This window comes from Mercurialis annua, linkage group LG2, assembly GCF_937616625.2.
Source record: "Mercurialis annua linkage group LG2, ddMerAnnu1.2, whole genome shotgun sequence".
NCBI lineage: Eukaryota > Viridiplantae > Streptophyta > Magnoliopsida > Malpighiales > Euphorbiaceae > Mercurialis > Mercurialis annua.
The window spans coordinates 45,314,059-45,337,616 of record NC_065571.1 but is presented as its reverse complement, the minus strand read 5'-3'; the positions used below and the strand labels follow the sequence as shown (position 1 = coordinate 45,337,616).

The window sequence follows — 23,558 nt, the reverse complement described above, 5'->3', positions numbered from 1 at the left end:
TGAGTACGGTTCGAACCCGCGACCTCACTTAAACTAGAAAAGTGCCTTACCAACTCATCTACACCTTGGATTAATTTGGTTATTTTCTATCAAAAAATAAAAAATTTCAGAACACGCTCACCACACTCACAAAGTTAGAAGACGGCGGCCAGAAATGAGACAAATGGAAGGCTGGATTATTTTAATAATGGTTAGGTCAAAAACAAAGATATATATATATCACTCGAGAGGATAACCATATACTCACATATATAATTACAAGATTACATCAATATGATTACTGTTTCTCTTTTTCTAATTTTGATATCAACGGCCTCTTTTTCAAATTTATAAATTACATAATGATTCGTAACTTAGAATTCATAATTATATGCCATTGTGAAAATGATTGGGTTAAAATATGTTACGGCTATCGAATTATAGTCATTTATATTTTGGTAATCAGTTTTTTATTTATTATATTTTGATTATTTAACTTTTATTTTCATTACCATGAGAAGTTACTTATTAATTTATTTCAAACGAAATTTTGCTTACATGGCAAAAGAAACTAATGGCATGATCATTTGTGTCATTTTTATTAAATAATATATGTATCTTTTTACTTATTTGGCATTCTTACGTAGTAAAGTTAGATTAACAAGCAATTTTATATTGCCAAGCAAGGAAAAGTTTGTCTGAAATGAGTAACCTTCCGTTCTAACAAAAATAAAAATTAATTATGTTTACTATTTCTTTTTATTATAATACAGTTTTTTTTATTATAATACTGTTTTTTTATTATAATACAGATAAAAAGACATAAACTAGTACTGGATCATCTTTTAACTGTATGTTGCCATATTGATCATGCCGGGTACAAGTGTGCTGGTAAACGAGGCTTTGCGAGTGCAATCAATGGCTTAGCAAGTGCCAAACTATTCTTAGACTCCGTTAGATCAACCCTTGTCTGATTAGGCGGAGCACTCCAGCTGAACCCTTGAAGAAGCCTAGCAAATAACATTACAGTCATTGATGTTCCCATGGTGATAGCAGGACACCCCCGTTTTCCTGTACTGAATGAAACGTAGCGCAAATTAGTCTCCGTCAGAACTACTTTCGAGCCATGATCATTGTTTATGTGGCGCTCTGGTTTAAACAAATGCGGTTCATCCCATATCCTAGGGTTCCGTCCGAGGCCCAGGCGACTCAGCAAAACATGGCTCCCTTTTGGAATAAAGTAGCCTGAGACTGTTGTATCCGATACAGAAACATGCGGAAGATTGAAGGGCACAATAGGATGTAGTCGAAAGGCTTCTTTAGCGCATGCTTTGATATAATTGAGGTGTGAGAAATCTGATTCTTGAACTAGTCTGTCCTTTCCTACTACCCTGTCTAGTTCTTCTACTGCCTTTTCAAGAATTTTTGGTTGGTTTATCATTTCTGCAATTGCCCACTCCACAGCATTTGATGGGTTATCTATTGCTGCCATAAGTATTTCCTGCAAAATTGATCACTTCATGATTATCTGCTAGTACATATCATACCATGAATCAAATACGATAAGAAGATTCCAAGCGCAAGAATGGGCATCGATGTAGCTTGTCGGCACTATAAAAAAAGAATACTTGCATAAATCTGGTTAGCCATTGTAGGATCATTAACTACCCACTAAATGTGTGACACGAGATATAATTAAATGTCATAACTAAATTGAAAAATATTTAGTTCTAGTTAAAATGTCATTAATCAAAAAATATAATATTTATTGATTGTTTAATATTATTTACGTATTTAATGTTTAATTCATAGTCCTATATATATATATATATATATATATATATATATATATATATATATATATATATATATATATATATATATATATATATATATATATTTCGAACTAGGTTTAAGTAAAAATATCTCTTCAAATACCCACTAAGAGTTCTCAATTTTTTATGCATATCCAAAAATAATTCAAGATTCCAGTTTCATAGACCCATGTATAATAAAATTCTTCTAATCATTTACAAAAGTCGCGATCAAACTCCTCACTATTTAAACATGCATTGGTTCAATAATTGTTTTTAAGTCAATTATTAAATATAGTCTTTTGGACTTGTTCTTATGAGTTTTAGATCATGTCTCATGTTGTACTTGTTTATAGGGGGTCAGGGACAGCCAACCAGACTTAACTATTTTAAATGCTAGATCAAATCTAGTTCTAGCCAAATACTTATTATTCAAGTTCGACTTATATATTAGATTATGCGCGAGGAAACTGAGTAATATATTAGACCTATATTAAAAATTAGTTAAAAATAAAAAGTTAAGTGTACACATAACACAATTATATTTAATATGAATTTTCTTTCGGAGTTGATCGAAAATAAGTGTTTATCCAAGCACCAACGAGCATCTCTATTCACGAGGAAAGGAGTCGAGGAATATAGAATGACGTAACTGAATAATTTGCATATGAAAGAAAAAACATATAATGATCGAAAAATTGATTCCTAAGCAAAAATAAGAGAGAGAGAAAGCAAACGTACGATTATTTGAGCTTTAATTTCTTGTATTGACAGAACGGAGTTGCCATTGGCATCTTTTAAAGTAATGAGAAGGTCGAGCAAGTCATCTTCTTGGTTTTTAACTCCATCCCTCCATTGTCGAACCCTCTCATCAATCACCGGATCATGATATTTGTTTATGATCCCAATAGCATTTTGTATTATCTTCTCATGACCATCCAAATCAAGCCCTATTAAGCAGGGCAAGTAATCAGACACAGAAAAAGCATAGGTATAAGTAAGAGCAGTGAAAATTGCATTAGTATGCTCTTCTTCCTCAAATCCAGGGCCACCATCTTCCATTCCTACTCCAAAATACTTCCTGTTAAACAATATCTTCCTCGTCACGTTACCACAGTAGTGTTGCGTAGCGAGTCTCAGATTCACTAATCCGCCTACTTCTGTAGATTTCGTGCATTGGTTATTCACGTAGCAAAGGAGATGATCGGCTGCTTCGAGTCTTTTTTCGTAAAACCACTTATGTTTTGCTGGAGAAAGCAATTGTGTTTCGACAACTTTCTTCATCTTCTTCCACTGGTCGCCGGAGGGCACAAGCGCGGTTGTCAGGTAACCTCTTGAAATGAGATGAGTAGACATGGTTAAGGGCCTATTTGCAAATACAGCATCTTGTGATTTCAAGAATTCGCAGCTAATCTCAGGAGAGGTGACAGGGATAACATGAACATTTCCGAGACGAATGCATGCAATTTCAGTGTTCATTTCATGCATGAGACTGTGTATCCAGCGAAAGAACTGCTTGTTTGCTAGCATTGTCGGCATGCATCCAACTAGAGGCCATGGCTTCGGACCAGGAGGGAGACGATTGACATTTTTGTTTTTTGAACTGCGAGAGCTCATGAAGTAGGAGAAGATGATGATAGCTAGGGCAAAAATCATGAAATGGGCAATGCTTAATTGTAAACAAGTTGTAGACATTGTGAGAATTAAAATAAAATGAAAACAAATTGGAGTTTGTTTCAGCCCTAGATACTCACTCTTCTTTTAGGCCTTTGTTTGATTTCTATTAGCATTGAAGTATGCACTCTCTATTTATACAAAAAGCTAGCGCACACCAATTGCTATAAAAAATATAAATAAAAACTAATCATATCTTAAATCACCACCTTTACACCATCTTTTAGCTATTTTACAACAAATTAAATTTAAATATTTTCAAATTGTTACAATTTTAATAAAAAAAGTTAGTTATAATTTATAATAATATATTCTAGTGTCAAGATTTTTTTTTGGGTAAATGATGATTTTATTAACACATCCACAAAAAGATGGATGGCAAAATTATCCTATGAAAAAATTCAAGTAGGATAAAATTACAGAAATAATTCAAATTTCTATACACATCATTTTCCGAGTAATAGAAATTCGAATGCCTCGCCTTGTAGAATTCCACCGCTTTGCAAATACAACTATAAACAAGCCAATGAGCTTTAGTAAATTTATCTCGAAAAACCCGTCTGTTTCTTATTTTCCAAATATCCCACAAACAAAAGAACCAATATCAACCGCCAAAGAGGACGGTATTTTCTGTTAACCAAATAAAACCACTGAAAGAAGAGATAGTCTAGAGCTTCCGGAACAACCCACGTCAAATGCGCGACTTTGACCGGCCAAGGTGGCATGCCACAGCAGAATTTTGTTCAAGATTACTGTTTCAAATTTTTATATGTAGTTGCAATTTAAACTAAACCTTTTAGCTTTTACAATAAAATTCCGATTTTAGTATTTTGCTGCAATTATTGCTATTTTTTCAATCAATATTTTTATTTTGAATCTTTTACCTTATTAAAATACTAATTTGTTTTACTTAGTTTTTCTTATCAATTTTTTTTCAGCCATTGAAAGTTTGAGAATTTAAAGTTAGAGTTTAACATTATTTTTGATTATTTTTAGATTTAAAATTAAATTTTAAAATTTTGAGTTTTTTACTAATTACAGAGTTAGATATAAATTCAAATAAAAATTAGGACAACAGAATTGATCTTTATACAAAGAGCTAGTGCACATGAATTGCTATACAAAAATAGGAAAAAGCTATCCGGATAGAATCTATCCGGATAGAGAGACCCATTTTGGTCCTTTTTAAAAATATTTGAAGGTTATTTAAGTAGTTTTAACTAAAAGTAAAAATTAAAAGACAAATATAACCTTCAGTAAATAAATAAAAATTTATATTTAAATAAAATAGAACAAGATAAGCATAATCATTTCAAATTAGTTGGTATAATCAAAATAAAATATATGATAAGTTATAAATTAGTTAGAGATCAATCATAATTAATTTATTTACCACATAATAATTTTCATTGCTAATAATTTTTTGAATTGATGAGTAAATATTTGATTTTCTTCACTATTAATAACGTCACTGGTGCAAATCATAATCAGATTGGCAACTAAAGTTTGCTTTGCTGGTTTGACAATCGGTTTATCTCATAGAGCCCACTGTTAAACCAATTTCAAATTAAAAGCTTGTATAAAATAATACCATTGGGTGTAAATCTTAATTTATTAAATTGTAAATATTTTTGTCAATGAAAATGCTGCATTTACATTAAAGTCTAATGATAAATATTATAAAAATTGACTATATTATATTTTATGAATTATCTTTCAAATTATTAATTTAATATTAAGTAATTTAATTTTAAAAAATTGAACATGTTATAATAAATTAAACATAAAAATAACAAGTTTTTTTAGCGAAGAAAAAAAAAACAAGTTTTGGACGGTTTTAGGCCGTCTAGAAATGGGCCGGTTCCGTCCAATTCTAAAAATATTTTTTTTTACAAATTAAACATCAAATTAGTTGATTAATTATAGTTAAGATCAATAAATCTACATGTTTTAACATATATTTAAGTAATTAGCAGTATATATAGTAGATACAATCAGATTTTCTTATAATAGGAAAATAAATTTTACGGTTAATATTTATAACAAATAACTAATTATAATAATTATGAACGAGCTGTAACTCAAATGGTATAAGTGATGGGCAACAAACTGCTAAGGACGTGGGGTTCAATTACTCACACAAGCGCGTCTCCTTTTCCAATTATATAAAAAAAATTAACATATATAGGGTGGGATATACTTACAATATACAAATTTAAAAGGAATAAAAAATTTCGATTAATGTATAAAAAAAACTCACTTAATTGTGTTTAATTAATTATGTTAATGGATTAACCAAAATTTGATATCGATTCTGTTTTGATTTAATTCGGTTTGACTAATATAGTGTTGAACATACATTTTTTTTATATTGAAATATGAAGTAATTAAGCCATTTTTAACTATACTTATTTGTTTAGGGTAAATAAGATTTTTAATTTTAAATTGTTTATCCAAAATTGAAGGTGAATTTAAATTTGGAAAATTAAAATTAATAAGGCAACTCACCAATTCAAGGCGGAAGGAGTAGTAAAAAAACAATTAATATAATATGGTGCTTTAAAAATCAAACCGGTGTGCCCACTGACTTCCCGTTTACCAGTCTGACTGATAGTTTTACTTAATTAAATGTTGGATTCGGTCATGGTTCCACTGCCATTCCAACCTGTTGAATCATTGTTTCAACCACGGTTCAATTTGTGTTGTTAGGTTAAATTATCGCCGGTCCAGTCTATTGGACCAAATTCAAATTGTTAGACTAGTTGGACCGGAAAGTCAATTGTTTAGTGTAAATTACTATGAGGCCTCTCCATGTATGTCATACTTTATACTTTGTCCCTTCTATTTGAAAATCAAATAATATGTTCCTCACTTTTGTTTCCATCAACGAGTTAGTCTTTACATCCATTTTGGAGTTAGTCAACCTCGTCAAAAAACTAATTTTTTTTTTTTTAAATGGTCTCCCATTTTTATTTCTGTCAACGATTTAGTCCCTTAGATTTGCAAATTAATTGACTCTCAAGTGTTGACGAAAAAAAAGTGAAAGGTCATATTGTTTGATTTTCAAGAAAACTATACAATACAAATTTTACGTCATGTCAGTCATGCAACGAATCAATTGTGCGCTAGTTATGTGGAATTTTTAAAGATTAAAAAAAAAATCTCTATCGCAAATACTCATTGGCTTGTTATAAATATGACATGGCACAGCCAATGCATGGAGGGGCTTCATAGTAATTTGCTCCTTTTCTATTCGTCAATTTAATGATGTGCCATTATTTCTATCATTGAATTTTTATTTTTTTAGATTAGTTGGACGAGACAATAATAATCAGTAATTTGTATTATTTTAATTGTGTTAGTCCTATATGGTGTCTAGTATCTTAGAGCTAAGGGTTGTTCGGATATTAACTTATTTATTATTTTAGACCTGTCGACTGCTCGTGCTTCGGAGTCTACGCAGGGTTAGCTGTTTGCCAAGTTTCACGTGGATAAGCAAGCAGCGAGTTTGTAGTGCTATTTACCGCTTTATTACGTACCGCATCATATTTTAGTATTATAAATATTTTTGAATTCTTTTAAGCGATTATGGATCTGGACTGAAACGAGCTACTCGATAGGCTTGTATCGAGACTGTGTGCACCGGTAAGTACTTTGGGATCGGCAGACTAAAATCTTGCTTACGCTGGTATGTGACAAGGATCTGTTCTCGTCCACTCTGGGTTTATCAGTATGCATCCACTCTGGGTTTATCAGTATGCTATGTCATACTTACGCTGAGATCATTTCAATACTGTTTTCTATAATCATATTATATTAGTATAAAATGTTTTAATTTAAGGGTTTTAAATTTGGTTTATATATTATTTTGGTTATTGCACTTTGAGATTGTCGATCTGTTCGATTGTTTATTATTGGCATGTTTATTCTGAATTATATTTTTATTATATATAAGGCATGTTGTGAAGCATTTCAGATATTTAAGTTATTTATATTAGAACTGTGATATAAATTGCTAGACTTAGGTTGGAGTCTCGTTTGCCCCCGAGCAGTGTTTTTCCAGGTTTATATGTTTGTTTGTTTTCCGCGAGACTTGCTATGGGTTTTGATACAAGCATATTCATACCCTAGCGCCGGTCACGATTCATGAAATTGGATCGTGACAACCCCTTATATTAAGTACAATATTATATCAACATTGATTGATACAATTTTCATTTGGTGGTATGGATTATAATTTTTTTTGTTAAATTGTAATAATTTATGAAATTTAAAAATATGCTAAATAGTTTATAATTTTATTTAATTTTTATATAAAATGATAAAATTTAACCAATTTTAAAATTATAACAAAAATATGAAAAAAAATTAAGATTGATTATACATAATATTGAAATGTTTTAACTTGTCATATGTAAAAAAAATAAAAAAAGGGCATGCAGATGTAATTTGCAAGAGCATATTTTATTAATAAATAAATAGAAATTGATTTTGTTGCAAGTGATATAACATGATTTCAACAAACTCTGCAAACCTTAAAGGCATACGTTGATATCCTGTGGATTTTCCATCTTAAAGATTATTTTTGTTAGAATTTTTTTCTAGGATTTCTTCAACTGGTTCTGGAGTAAATATTTTAAGAATGATAAATTTTGAAACATAAATTACTATGGAAAACATATAATTACTATGAAAAATAAAAAATATTTGATTACTGACATAAAATTATTTAAATATAACTAAAACTTAATTTAAAAAGTAGTTAGAAGAAAGATTAGTTGTAATGATATTTAAATTATTAAAAGTAAATATTAAAGTGATTAGAATTAACGGTGGTAAAAATAGATACAAAAGGTTAAACTAGTAATATATATTTAATTAAACAATTAAATAAATAAAAAAGGGCATTCTATCCGGATAGATTCTATCCGGATAGCATCACCCACAAAAATAAGGGTTAATTATATTAGATCATCACTTTCACACTATTTTTTTAATTGACCTAATAACAAATTAAATCTAAGTCTTTTTGAATTGTTGCAAAATTAAGAAAAGTTTTTTAATTTTTGTAATAACGTCCTAATTTCAAGATGTTTTTGTAATAAAAGACAATTTTGGAAAACCGAATTTAACCGGACAAGGTAGGATTTCCACGGTGAACTTTTGCGCAAAATGATTGTTCATCGACACGCATGGCATATATCCTAGATTAGCAAGGCCTAATTATAAAAAATAAAATCCAAACCTTCATGGATAAACGCTCACTATAAGGAATTCTATATTTGGCAATAAATTCTTTTGCAGTTAATTTTTTTTTGCTGTTAAAAACATTTTACAGTATTAATTTTAAAAATTATTGCCATTAGTTAAGTTATAACAGCATTTTACAATAAATTTTATTACCAATTACTTAAAGCAATGTTTTATTAGCAGTAACATGTCACGATCTTTTTTTTATTGCTATATGTTAATAGTAAAAATTTTAGCACTATTAACAACAAAAATATTTGCTGCTAATTCTAGTATTTCTTATAGTGGCTGCAATTTAAACCAATTTTTTTATTTTTATAATAAAGTTCCGATTTAAATATTTACTGCAATAATGATCATTTTGTCAATCACTTTTATTTTTTCAATCTTTCACCTTATTATAATACTTATTTTTCTTATTTGAATTTTCTTATCATTTTTAGAGGTTAAATACTTGACAGGTCACCAAACTATTAATTTATTTTAAAAAGGTTACCGAACTTTGATATATTTCAAAAAAATTACTGAACTTTCAATTTATTTCAAAAAGGATACCAAAATTTAATTTATTTCAAAAAGGTTAATGAACTTTTAATTTATTTCAAGCATTTATTTCTAAAAAGTTATCAAATATTAATTTTTTGATTAATGAATTTTTTTTTTAATTAGATTGAAGATTTATACACGTATAGTTTATGTGGCAAGTAATTACTTTACAATTGTCTCATATAGTTCAGATGATTAAAAAAAATTATTTTTTGGTAATTTTTTTAAAATAAAAAAAATATCTGGCATTCTTTTTGTAATATATTGATAGTTTGATAATTTTTTCGAAATAAATCAAAGTTTAGTATCCTTTTTGAAACAAATTGAAAGTTCAGTAACCTTTTTGAAATAAATCATAGTTCGATAACCTTTTTAAAATAAACTGATAGTTCGGTTACATGCAAAGTATTTAACTCCATTTTTAGCTTCAAACTTGTTTTCTTCTTCGACTACAGAAAGTTAAATTTTTTTATTTTTAGATTAGAAATCAAATTTTAAAATTCTGGAAAATGAATTTTGCTAATTACAGAGTTAGTATATAAATCTATACTATATATAAAAGCACGGATGGGGGGGTGGGGGACAGGCAAATTTACCTAATAATCATTTTCAGTTTAACACTAAATAAAGGTTTTATAGTCATTACCTAATTATTATTTAATTAATCACTATTATAATTAAAGTCCTAATTATAATAGTTAGCTAAATTATCTCCAATTTACTTTTTAGTATATAAAAAATAACTAAATTGTCCCCAAATTAGTAGAAATACCTATCTTTTAGTTTGATTTAACTACAATAGTGTACTTGGTCAATATATTATTATTTAAATTTATTATCTTATTATTTTTGAAAATATTATTAATAAAATTAAGTTAATTATTTAATTATGGTTATTATAAAATCAAAAGAAGAATAAATTCAGTATGAAAAAATTTAATAACCGAATATATTATATTTATTTTTATAAAAATTCTAAACTAATTTAATATTAATTATAAATAAAAAATTGATAATTATAATAAATTTATTAATATGTATATTGACAAGTTACGTTACGAGCCACGTGCATAGCCCTTGAAAGAGAGATGTCCTGAACCACTAGACGATGGGGGCGTATTTGCTATGAACGAATGGATCGGATCGAATTGGAAAATGGAAAGATTTGTACAAGTTATACCTTTCGTGATGTTCCACTAGAAATATTCTTGTTATTGCTTCGACTCATATTCCCAACTATCGTTCATGTACGATCCATACTAGATCTGACCAACTGCCCATCTTACCTCCTCTACGTTCTTGCATGCTTCATTAGCCCACACTGCTTCTGAAAGAATACCTATGGTTAAAAAGCACGTAATGCGAAACTAGTCCAATTAAAAGTTAGGACAATTAATTGATTAGAGAAAATGGGCTACAATTACAGTGATAAGGTGAAATCAGAACAATATTATAACAATTAAAAGATTTAGTTTAAATTGCAAATAAATTTTAAGGTTTGGATTTTTTTTCAATTAAAATTTGTTGATTGAGATGCTATGTGTGTGGATGAAACAAGTCATTTTGCGTAAAAGTCCACTGTGGCATGCCACCATGATTGGTTAAATTCGGTTATACAAAATTAGATATTATTACAAAAATATGTTGAAATTAGGAAATTATTATAAAAATTAAAATTTTGGTTAAAATTGCAACATCTCATAAATGTTTGCATTGAATTTGTTGTTACGCTTTTTAATTTTATAGCAATCTTTAACAGTTGTTATTTAAAACCACCACCTTTCATTTTTTTTCAAATATATCACTGTTTTAAAATCCAGTGAATTTTAGCTGACTAGAAAAATAGAAATGATGTGGAAAAATATTTTTTAAAAAATTATTTATATATAAAATCATCATCTTTATATCTTTTTGAATTTGTTTTTAATAATTACACTTTTTTCAATTTTATAACAGTTTTTTTAAATATTTTTAAATCTATCACAAACTCATCCATTTCACTTTCATCCAAAGTTATTTTCTGTTTTCCTGTTTAGTTAAAATTCGATGGATTTAAAAACGGTGATGAATATTTTTCAAATATGGCGATTTTATATGACAACTCTTAAAGGCTGTGATTATAATAGAAACTGGTGTAAAGATGGTTTCTTAATATGTAATTAATTTAAAATTAATTACGTATTAACTATTCATAAAAAAATTACGTATTAATTAGAAACATGATAGTCATAACTCCTTCTGTCCCAATTTAATTAAAAATGTTTTTTAGATGTCTTACTACAATTGACAATTATTATTATTATTATTATTATTATTATAAAATATTTTTTATATTAATTGTTTATTCTTTTCAAATAATTTATTCTTCCATCCTAAACAATTTCCCTGTATTTGATAAATACTTGTTCATTTATAATAAATTACAATTTTAAAAATTGATTTTTTTACGTTACTCGTTTTTAAAGTCCACTATTTATTGCCACTATTTGAAAGAAGTGAATTAGTCATAGTATTTAATAAGGGTATAATAGAAAATGAAAAGATAAATTTATGATAATTTAGAATATTAATTGTATTTTTTTAAATTATATAAAATGATAAAATTGACGATTGTTTTGAGATGGAAGAAATGTTTAAAATAATGTTTTCTAAGAATATGTATTGCATTTATATAATATTAAAATAAAATTATTAAACATTCTTAAACAATGTATGATCTTTTTTTTAACTGTGGTAGAATCTAGTTACGTTAGTAGTTAGTGGTTAGTAGTTAAACTTCCATTTTAATTCGGCCTTAAACACTGACCCTACTGAAACTCGAAACCGAAATCTCAGGAATGCACTGAAGAGCCTTAGCCACTTGGGCTAGGCCTCACTGGCGTGTGATCTTTTAAATTAGAATGAAAGAAATAGAGTATTAGTTTTTCTTTAATTCTAGCATGTGCATCATTCATGTAGTATTTGAATAAATTAGTTTAATACAATTTATAAGGTAAACTGCTTTTATTGTCTTGCAACAATTGTAACTCATGTGCTATACATACCATTATTTATAACACTTATTAATTTTAATCTTTTTTTTGGGTGGCTTTATTCTTATCATCATAATCTTTTTTTGCTCTATCCTTATCATATCTTGCTCTGAAAATAGCATCATTTTTTTATGAATAAAAAAAATAGAATTTTAATAGGAGGCATTCAAACCACGTTTATGTATATATGATAATAATATGAATCATCCTTCTTTTGACCAGCTGATTAGGTTTATTTTCCATATAGGATAGGCTTAACCCATCTAGAGGTCCCTGTATTTTACAACCTTTTTTTCCGTAGATCCTTACACAGCGTCTGGTCATGGTAGATTGGTCACGAAAATGATAGCGTAATTAAAAAGATGTGAAGATCACGCAAATATATGAGAAGGAGCTATAGATTGATAAATAAACTCATTTTTATCAACTGATTATAGGCTTAAACACCCAGATAAATCAATCATTTACGTGTTATTTTAATTCTAACCCCAAAAAATTAAAATTACCAATTTTAGCTTATTTTGTAATTGGTTTTCTATTGTAGCGATTTATCCAATTTAATAACTTATTCATAAAAAAAGGTCAAACTTTTTGCATTATTCAGTTCTAACCAAACATAACTTTTTTTTAATTAAAATATATTTATCAAAATTAGCATGCCATTGACAAAATAATTTTTTTTGTTAAAATTGAAAAACATTCAAAAAAAGTTAGATTTATTTTGGAATAAATTGAGTAGCTAGGTTCAATTAAAATAAATTTACTAAAAATAGGCTAAAATTAATAATTTTAAAAGTTTTTTTTAGAATTGAAACAAAACATAAATATTTGACTTTTTTTTATGATGAAACATTTATAATAGTGGATAAGTTTCTAGTTAATTTAATAATAAAGATAACTGTATACTAATCAACTAAGGCGTGCATTTTTAGAATAACATAAAATTAAACTTTGTGATAGTAGAATAATTTGTGTAAATTTAAGGAATACATTAATATCATTTTATAAATAACATGTGTAGATGAAACAATTTAGAATCCCCTACCTAATCTAGGCAATTATATTATAAAGCCTCCATCTTTTGACATACTTAGTATAACATATGTATTATGAACAAAAACTGCATTAATTAATATGTTGGTAGATATCTATAGATAAACTTTAATTTTTACAAATATCTATAAGTTATATCACATAAGAAAAGAATGATAATATTCCCAAATATTTATATATTTAGTAACGCTATTTTAAGTGTTCTGGTTAAAAGTTGAACAATTAATTAAAGAGTAAAGTAGTATAAAAAAACTCCATATGTCAAAATTCACATTTGAATCTCTATTATTTACAAATCAAAAGAATGAAACCTGAGCAATTTTGGCATGTTCCCAATCACCCAAACCCAAAAATTCTCGCCGGAACTTTTATAATAAAGGTCTCGTTCGAGACATGATGTGTCATGTTTAATACCTTCCTATTTGTTTTCCATCTGGACCGAGAAGGGTTGTCTTGAACGAGACACTCTTTTGTACAACATAAGCACTAACTTCAAACTTCATAATTTGATGTAGAAACCACAACATTGTTATAAATCTCTAAGTATTCCAAAATCATCAATTAATGTAGCGGAATCAGATTCTCATATATGTAAATGTGCTTTGCACGTCTCTCTTCTTCGGAAACCTTCATAATTAAACCCAAAACTCATCAATTTCCATACAGTTAATCCGAAACACTCAAACACAACAATAAGACCTAAAATAGCTTAATTATAACAATAAAAGCACATTAGAAAGATCAATATACAGACATATAAAATAGAAATAATCCTACTCCTATCAAGTGACCAATCTTAGAAAGAGTGTCTGCTGTCATATTCTGCTCTCTAAAGATTTGAGTGAAAATTATATAGTTCATAAAGGAAACAGTATGAGGCAAAATCCTGTCAATAATCGAAGGGGCAGCAAAGGTGCTTTTGACACCTTCCACCAAAATTTTGGAATTAGACTCCACTTCAGTGACATCTGACTAATACTCTAAAAAAACTATCAGACAATAAAAGACCCTCTAACTCTGCATCAAGATTGGTGCTAGCACTCACTGCACCACGACCAAGTATAAATGAACCTTCAAAGTTAACCTTGAGACCACTAGACGATGTCAATCATCTATAACAAGGTACTCTCTTAGGAAGAATAGAAATGATGCCAATCTAAAGAGCCTTAAGAGAATAAATTTTCCTGCCCGAAAGATGAGAGAAAAATCTTGAAGAAAAATAAAATTAGGAATCTACCAAATGACATCTCTAAAAGTGAAATGTAAAGAAAGAGAAGTCCTTAAATGAAAGCTATCACATCCATGCTTCTAGATTTCCCATAGGGTACAATACATCAACTGTATTTTAACTTTGCTGAACTGGTTACATAAGCCACTAGAAAGCCAAGTTAAATATAAATGCCGAATAGTGAGAGGAATGATGTAATCATCAAGAATACAACCAAGATAACACCATTTAAAGAAAGCAAGATGGCCATGAAAGAAGAGGTGGTGAAAGGACTCAACTGAAGCTGTGGAACATCAATGATATTGAGAAAGAAGATGAGCCTTGAAATTACAAATCCTATCATCAATGGGAATGCTTTTATAACAGAGCTTCCACAGAAAGAAACTAATCCTAGTGGGAATGTCAATATCCCAAATCCAAGAATTTTGCTGAAAAGAAGAAGGGAAAGAAGAAGGGCAAAATTTTCAAAAATGTTAGAAAAAAGTAGAAAATTCACCAGAAGTGTGCAGCACCCAATGCAGCCTATCGCCCCGATCTGAGATATATGTTCTGAAAATAGCAAGAAGAACATGCGAAGGAACAAGAGTGGAAAGATATGCCATTAATGGCAAGTCAAAAAGGACGTCGTCGATAGATAAAGAAGAATCAGAATTAAGAGGAGTTAAGGGAGTAAGACAGACTTCACTCAATTATCAAACGAAAAGGAAACCTTCCCACAACCGATACCCCATATAGAATTGACAAGAATATCATCAATAATGGAATGAATCCTACGCCAAAGGACTGAACTACTAGTAATCAAAGAAAAGGCAGAATAGAAATGGGAAACTGAACCATACATATAACGCATGAAAGAAGACTAAAACAAATATAAGAAAATAAAACGCTAAACCATATTAGCCAAAAAAGAGCCCAACATATCTAGAAGTTTGCAGATATTAAGACCACCAGCAGAAACAGGTCTACAAATCTTTCTTTAGAAAATTCAATTAAAATGATCATTATCTCTAGAGTTCAAAAGGAAGTTAGCCATAATTCTCTCTAACTCTTTAAGAATACCAAAGAGAACTATAACCACCATTAGTGAAAATCGACATGTCATAAGCAAACATAAGATGATTCACAGAGATAGAGGAGCGTAGAACATAATAGGGCGAGATCTTAGATAAGGCAAGGTAGATCTAATTGCCAAAGACATCATGAACAATGATGAATAAGCTAGGATAGAGAGGATCAACGTGTCTTCAACAACAATAGGATTTGAAAAAGCCAAAAATATCACCATTAAGAGAGATAGAATACTAGATATTATAAAGAGATTGGAAAATCAGGTCCACAAAAAAATTAAAAAAAACTATTGTTTTTAGAAGTTCTAATAAAAAAGGTCTAACTCACCATATCGTAAGCTTTAGACATATCAAACTTAAACGAATATTACCACCAATGCAAATACTATCGAAATAATGAATTAACTCATGGGCCAAAGCGATATTATGTTGAATGGTTCTACCTCTAATGAAACTAGACTGCTCAGTACTAATGATAGAAGGTAGAATATCAGCTAATCTGAAGTTAATAATGTTAGAAATGATTTTATGACAAAAGGAGTAGAGACTGATAGGGTGCATATCAGAGAAGCTAGAGGGATTACTAACCGTAGGAATGAGGAAAACGATGATAATAGTGAAAAATTTAGGAATCAGAGCACCTAAGAAGAAATCCCGAATAGCAGCCACACTTTTAGCCTTAATAATATTCGAGTAGTTAATGTAAAAGTGACCCGTGAAACCATCACAACTATAAGCACTATCAACATTAAGATGCTTGATGGAACTCAAAATCTCTCGATAATCAAGAATAGAAGAAAGAACATCATTATGAGCATCTGTAATAGAAGGGGAATTGAAAAAAATGAAATTGGTGGGATCCTAAAAACCACGACTAGAGAAAAGATCATAGTAGAAATCAATAGTAGAATATTGGATGTTATTCTTATCAGAAAAAAGGCGTACCTGAAAGAAGTTTTAACTCAAAAGCAAGTTTAGAGTACCTCTTGCGGATGCAGGCATGAAAGAAAGAAGTGTTCTTATCACCCTCCTTAAGCCACCTAATCCCGACTTTCTCACTAAGTAAGGAATCCTCATGCGAGATAGCAGGATTGAGCTCATCTTTGGAATTTTGAATAAGAAATCTGAATGAGCAAACCAATGCCAAATAAGGGATTCCTCAAGATCGGAAACAAGTTTCCTAGATCTAGCTCTAATAGAATTCACATTACCAAAGGTATTCCAATTCCAATCAATTAGGGCTCTGGCTAGGGACTTCAGCTTAATATGAAAAGACTTCATAGGGCTGAATCAAAAATGGAAGCAGATCAATTATCTTTAACAAAGGAAAGAAAATTAGGGTGAGATAACCACATCTTATTGTGAAACATCTTCGCAGTAATATGAAGCAAGCAATGATTACTAAGAGAGCACTGCAGATGATTGACCTGAATAATAGAAAGCATAATATGAAAAATATTATTAAACATAACACGATCAAGGCCAGCCCAAGTGGACTGACTATGTGTCACGACCCAAAATCATGGACCGCGACAGACGTTAAGGAATGAGAGTGTTGGCTCTAAAAACCGTAGTAAGTCTAAACGAATTAACCAAAACAACATACGACAATATAATAATCCAATGCTTGGGGTCAACAGAGACTCCACCATCATATAATCATAATCACACCATAAATATCAACTACTTGTGGGTGCAACAGTAGTAATTGAGGGTAAGGTATGTAATACAAGGAATGATTCGAGTCGTAGTTGTTTGATATGTCAAGTGTCGGTTCGTGTAGCAATGTGATGTGTTGGTTGGCGTAATAATGCTCATGTTAAGTGTTATGTGTTGGTTGGCGTAGTTATCAATACTCTTTATTTACGCGTCAGTTGGCTTAGCTTTCTATATTGTCCACATGTCGAGTAACTAACGGTCAATGTATATAGTGGTTTCGTATGTGATTCGAAGATTAGGTTAACATTCGGCTCCTAATTAGGTAAGAGCTTGTGGAATGTTTTATAACGATTTTCGGTTTTACTTATTGTTCATTAATAATAACATGAACGCACTCAATTTAATTGACCTCATTGATCTTCTAATTTTTTAAGAAAGCGGAAATGTATTTAAATATATGTTCCGAACGTTTTGCTTTCCAAAACTCTTATTTTGCTAAATGAATATAAACAGTATTTTAAACTCTAGTTTCACATTAGTCTAGTATGGTATCTTGTAAATAAATACTTATGAATATACATGGGTTTTTTTAGCTTAAATGTTTATATATATTATGAAGGCCTAATACCTTAAAGAAACTCCGATCTTGTAGCCCCTTTTCGATCCTACCCTGACGTTGAAAACTTGTCAATTTACCTTATTTCGCATTTTATCGTTTCAATTGTACCCTGAAATATTAAATTGACGTCTTTTTCATTTGGAAAATTTTTAAAAACGTTCTCCATGTATAGCATATAAATTAATTGTATATGTTTAAAATTTATTTAGATTTAGTTAAATTAATTAAGAATTTAAATAAATTTTAATTTGATTATGGTTTTAGTTAGTTTTTAAAAGTAAAGGACTTATTTGTACTTTTTTAAATGAAAATGAATTTAATTTTCTTTAAACGTGGTTAATTGAGTGATTTCATCATTTAAATAAAAAATTGACAAAGATTAAAAAATTGGGGTACAATTGAAATGATAATATAAAAAATATGATAAAATTGACAAAATTTCAACGTCAGGGTAGAATCGAAAAGGGGTTATAAGGTCGGAATTTTTAAGTATTAGACCTTTTATGAAACACTTGTTAAATATAAAAGTTGCGTGATTTAAGAATTGTGAAACGGTAAAAGATGTCAAAATCTCTCATGAATGGTGAATTATGTATTGTGTATGCACGTGTAAAATATAAATAATGATTTGTTAAGACTTACTATGGATTGCGGAGCTAGTACCCCCTTCTCTATTGCCGGTATAGGTGCGTAAATTCGAATGGTGACACATGGTAAACTTAATCAAGACCAGAGCTAGATTAAGCTTAAATGAAGCAACGATAAGACATGAAATGAAACTTTCATTAATGAGAAATTGTTAAATCAGCCCAAACAAATTGATCATTCTCTTTTAGGACAGACCCCAACCAAAGAGCACAACTATTGCGGGTTGATGAAGCTAGTATAGCCAAATTATGAGCAACTGCATTTGATAGTCTGCTAGAGAAAGAAATTGCTTGGTGGCAAACATCATTCCGCATAGCTAAACAATCATGAACAACTCGAACAACATCGATCATTACGAGGCAAAATAGATTTGCTGAAGAAATCTGCTAGCACCTTCGCATCCAAACGAATCACAAAAGGAGTAAGATGAGCTATTTTTGCCAAGTTGATTCCATCACGGATGGCCATAGCCTCGCCCAGACAAACATCGACAATTCTGACTGTGTCTGCACAGCTAAAGCCTGCACACTACCAAGCCAATCCCTTACACATTTTTTAGGCATAACTAAAAAGTACACTCGGTCTTATGACCTCATATACACCTTTATGGACATTCGTTATTCGCTCGAAGTGAATCGCGGAAAATGTCTTTTGATTTTCATTTGACGTTTGTTGTTATTTATAGGAATCAATCCATAGCTACGAAACACAATAATTTATCATCCACCGTATCTTTATCTCTTCAAAGGAAGACCATATATATATAACGAATATATAATTTTTGATTTCAGAATAAGTTTCGTATATAGAATACTGCTAAGTACTAATTGTACCTCCTGCAAAGACAAATCGACCACAATAAATGTATAGGTAAGACATTTTCATCATTTATTAACTTATAATATAAAAATGTAATCTATTTAATATATGATATAGTATTGTACACATTGTACCCCCCGGCCTGACATTTTGGCCTTTTATAAACGTCTTCTAATACAACGGAAACATTCAAGGAAATTTCTCAATTTCACCTTCTCCTCCATAATCATCACTCAACCTCTCTATCTTTTTATTTTTTTCAGTTTTGAGGAAACAAGAAAAATAATCTATGGGGGAGATGAAATCATCAACAAAAGGAAGAATGGAGCTTGAAGAATTGTATTCAGGCATCCCAGATGAATCCGTAAACCTAACATTTCAAGATTTTGGAAAAATTCATCAAGAACATGCAAACAAAATCGAAACAATTCAAGAAACTAAACAAATTTCTAATCTTAACAAATTGCCTAGCCTTGACTTCAGTAGAGGCTTACAAGCAACCATGAATCATAACCATAACCATAACCATCATCATCATCATGAGCTTGATCACCATGTAGGTCATCATGGCCATCGTGATGCGGAGGATATGCATGTGCATGGTCATCATGGACGATTTGGTTTTGCGGGTACTCCAAGCCATCATCATGGCCATGCAGATGACATGAGTATGATGAGCATGAACTCTACATATCCAGAAAGAGGTGGAACTGGAAGATCTCGACGGCCAGGAATTCCTCACTCTAATATTTGTACTGTGTGTACTACTTATGTTTATATTTTCAAACATCGGTGTTTGGTAAGTATCACAAATCATCCAATTTAGTCCAAAAATCATTTTTTTGTGAGATTGGACTAAAATTGCTGTTCATTTTCTAATTTGAGTAAAATTGTCAAAACTAAAAATTTTAGTTGGGTTTGTAAGAATGCGAAAAGGTTTGAGTTTTTTTATTACTATACTTAAAAATAAAGAAGATATAATCCAGGGTAACTAATTTTGAGACTCTTGAACTTTGATAACATTTTGTTTTAATCATGACATTTTAATTTAGTATCTAAATCATAATTTTGCTTGCTACAAAGAAGTTTTATTTACGTGCGTGACATATACGTGACATATACGTGATAATTACTAAATTTTCATAATATTTTATTTTGGTAGATGATATTTTCATAATAATCCAGCACAATATTGATTTTGTGATAATATGGTCGGTATACATGTATAGGTATGTGGTAGGGTTTACTGTAGAAACTGTGCAGCCATAGGAATGGGAGAGATGACAGAAGGAAGGAAATGCATTGAATGTCTAGGAAGAAGATTCAGCCAAAGGTATGTAACATACATTTCTACCCATATATTTTTTTCAAATGATATTAATATTTTTAAAATTAAAAATTTACAGTTATTTAAAAGTGGTCAAGTATGAATCGCGTTTTAATTAAAAAGAAAATCAAATTTAAAAAATTCTAAAACAGTAATGGTCCTAAAAGTTGCATGCATATCCAAACATATAATGTTGAAATAGCCGTTTGGAGGATCTAATTTGCCGTCCAATCTCAAGACAATGTAAGGAGTAGAAAACAATGCCGTCCGAATTTATAAATGAAAATGATGAAATTATATTTTAAATAAAAAATTATATTTAATTAGTTTAAAAATTTTAATTGACTTAATATTTTATATTAAGATGGGTTGATTAGGTGAGTTGTAGTATTGTAGACTCGTTGATGCTCCATTTAGAAAAGTTGAACGGATTAGGTGTCATGGAGTAAAGAAAGGGAGATGGTTTGATTATAGATTTATATCAAGTAATGTATTTTATTAGTAAATTATTTAAAAATCATAATATTATTGACATATCATATAACGAGGCATGTACTAAAACAACGATAATACAATTTTTAAATAATTAAAGTATGAGATTATATTTTAAATTCTATTTAATAAATAAAAAAGAATATTAAATAATTGTAATTTGTTAATAGAATAATTTATTTCATTATAGAATATTATAGGGTTAATTGTACATTAAGTCATGAACTTATCTTCGTTTACAATTATAACATCCGGTAAAATGAGTTGAATTGGAAGGCCACATAAACTAACAAGCTGAATTTCACCGGTTGCCACGTACGTAGGCGACATGTTGTAAATTAAATCATTAATTTTAGCGTGATCAATAACAAAATTAACTTTAAAATTTGACAAAATTCTGCATTAACTTTTACTTTTTGATAAATCAAAATATTCAGTTTTGATTGTAAAATCATAATTTTTCTAATAGAATATATTCCTTGATATAAATCTATAATATTTTTCAAAATAATTCTAAATATGGAGCCCTTGAAATTTGAGGACCTATGCATTGGTGCAAATAACAATTTAAAATGAAAATAAGCAAAGACAGCAATGATGAGGAATAACATAAAGTATCTAACAAATAATTTAATTAATGAACAAAAAGTTATTTTAAAATTTTAAATTTTATGAAGACATTGAAAGTTTTAAATGTCTATATTTTAAAAAATAATGTATATAGTATTTTAGCAATATTATAGTTCAATCGTTGCTTAACTCCTAACTAAAACTTTGATCCTTAATCTTCTACCTTCATCGTTTTTATGACCGATCATATTTGACAACCATGGTTATAATAAAACTAATAGGATTTTGTGAAATTAATGTAATTATAGGAAGCCATGTTTTAATCCAAGATACGATATATTACAAAATGATTAGTTAAAAAATTATCAAATAAAAGAGCGTACTAACCAAGCCTGCCCTTGCATCAAAAGAAAAAAAAACTAAGTCTGCCCTTGTATCCTAACAAAAATAAACTAACGTATATTGTTTCCGTTTCTATTTCCGTGCCACGACCCAAAACGCACCGCGTTCAATTGCTATAATGCTAAATTGTATTGCATGGATATGTTGGCAGGTATATTAAAAGAGCAGGAAAGGTAGGATGCTGTTCAAGTTATGCAAGCACAGTGAAGCAAGCAGAAATGAGATGGGCAGAGAAAGGTCCGAGAAGAAGTGGTGAGAGGGCTTATGGCCATAGCACAATGGTTTCAAGATCTGTCCACCAAACTACTCCTACAAGGCCACATCTCCATTCTGTCAGTAACTCTCCTTCCTTTGTTGCCTCACCTTATTCTCCTCATCATCATCACCTCCCTTTGTAGGAACATGCCCTACAAATTTGTTTCTTTGACAATGCTGAATCTCTCTTATATTGTTTTATTTTTCTTCTAAGTTTTCATCATTGTTTTGATGAGTAATTTTATTCAAAACTTTGTACCTTAATTTGAGTGTATTGCTATTCTTCAACTATAAAGTTGGAGGTTATATCTATTTTTTTTTATCATCAAAATGCAATTTTACTGAAACTAAGCAAGGGCAGATAAATCCTGCATAATACACGGCCAAATATGATTTGGAACATCCTCCATAATCACTTGTACATCCGATTGACTCAAAGCCCACTGAGCTAAAGCATGGGCACACTGATTGCTAACTCTACGAACAAACTGAAAACTAACAGACTCAAAATAAGAAGCTAGAGAGCGAATGTCTTCAAGAATTAAACCTTGGGGCGATAAGTCATGTGCGTTAGAGTTCAGTTGTTGAATCACTACTTGAGCATCAGTTTCCACCATTACCCTTTTGAAGGAGCAATCCTTCGCGAGCTGCAATCCGAAGAGGATAGCTTGAGCTTCGCCTTGCGCAACGTCCTGCATCGGTTGGATACGCTTAACAGCTGAAACCATCACCTGACCTACATCATCTCTAATGATCGATCCAAGACCCATAAAACAGCCATCATTGCCAACGGAAACATCAGTATTCAGCTTTACTGCATCAGCCATGGGAGGTGACCATTGAGAAACAGCAGCAGCCCTCGCTGGAGGAGTCGCGGCGTTCGAAGCTTCGACCCTATGGTCAATAGCCATCTGCATATTCGTGCATCTCTCCAAAACCTCCATTGCATTATCATGTTTACCCTCACAGATCAGCACATTCCTGCTATACCAAATTTGCCACAATAAATTTACAAAGTAAGAAAAGAGGGAATGGGGTAACACTGAGCGGACAGAGTCAATCCAACTAGCTATGTTCGGGGCATGCATTAGGTCCACACGACAGCCTAGTGGCGAGGCAAGCCA

The 23,558-nt window shown here is 30.2% G+C and overlaps 2 protein-coding genes across 2 annotated transcripts; one reads left to right on the top strand and one right to left on the bottom strand.

Moving 5' to 3' along the window:
* Positions 1 to 844: 844 nt before the first annotated feature.
* Positions 845 to 15,178, bottom strand: LOC126668591 (phenylalanine N-monooxygenase CYP79D16-like). Its single transcript, XM_050361779.2, has 9 exons — positions 15,073 to 15,178; positions 14,788 to 14,966; positions 14,357 to 14,432; positions 14,140 to 14,274; positions 14,013 to 14,047; positions 13,763 to 13,887; positions 3,888 to 3,979; positions 2,535 to 3,433; positions 845 to 1,480 (listed from the first exon to the last, which is right to left on the bottom strand). The coding sequence occupies exons 1-9, from the start codon at positions 15,176 to 15,178 to the stop codon at positions 848 to 850; spliced, it is 2,280 nt and encodes a 759-aa protein (XP_050217736.2). The 3' UTR covers positions 845 to 847.
* A 4,412-nt stretch (positions 15,179 to 19,590) lies between these two features.
* On the top strand, positions 19,591 to 22,743 carry LOC126667268 (uncharacterized). Its single transcript, XM_050360239.2, has 3 exons — positions 19,591 to 20,187; positions 20,618 to 20,721; positions 22,331 to 22,743. Exons 1-3 carry the CDS (start codon positions 19,678 to 19,680, stop codon positions 22,575 to 22,577), a joined length of 861 nt encoding a protein of 286 aa, XP_050216196.1. The 5' UTR covers positions 19,591 to 19,677; the 3' UTR covers positions 22,578 to 22,743.
* Positions 22,744 to 23,558: the final 815 nt, after the last annotated feature.

Coding starts and splice junctions, on each gene's coding strand:
- LOC126668591 (XM_050361779.2), bottom strand. CDS start 15,178: ATGGCATATCTTTCCACTCTTGTTCCTTCGCATGTTCTTCTTGCTATT. Junction 14,433..14,787: donor TAAATGGTGTTATCTTGGTT/GTATTCTTGATG, acceptor AGTGGTCTCAAG/GTTAACTTTGAAGGTTCATT. Junction 3,434..3,887: donor TAGAAATTTGAATTATTTCT/GTAATTTTATCC, acceptor TTTTTGCCCTAG/CTATCATCATCTTCTCCTAC.
- LOC126667268 (XM_050360239.2), top strand. CDS start 19,678: ATGGGGGAGATGAAATCATCAACAAAAGGAAGAATGGAGCTTGAAGAA. Junction 20,188..20,617: donor TTTTCAAACATCGGTGTTTG/GTAAGTATCACA, acceptor ATACATGTATAG/GTATGTGGTAGGGTTTACTG. Junction 20,722..22,330: donor GGAAGAAGATTCAGCCAAAG/GTATGTAACATA, acceptor ATATGTTGGCAG/GTATATTAAAAGAGCAGGAA.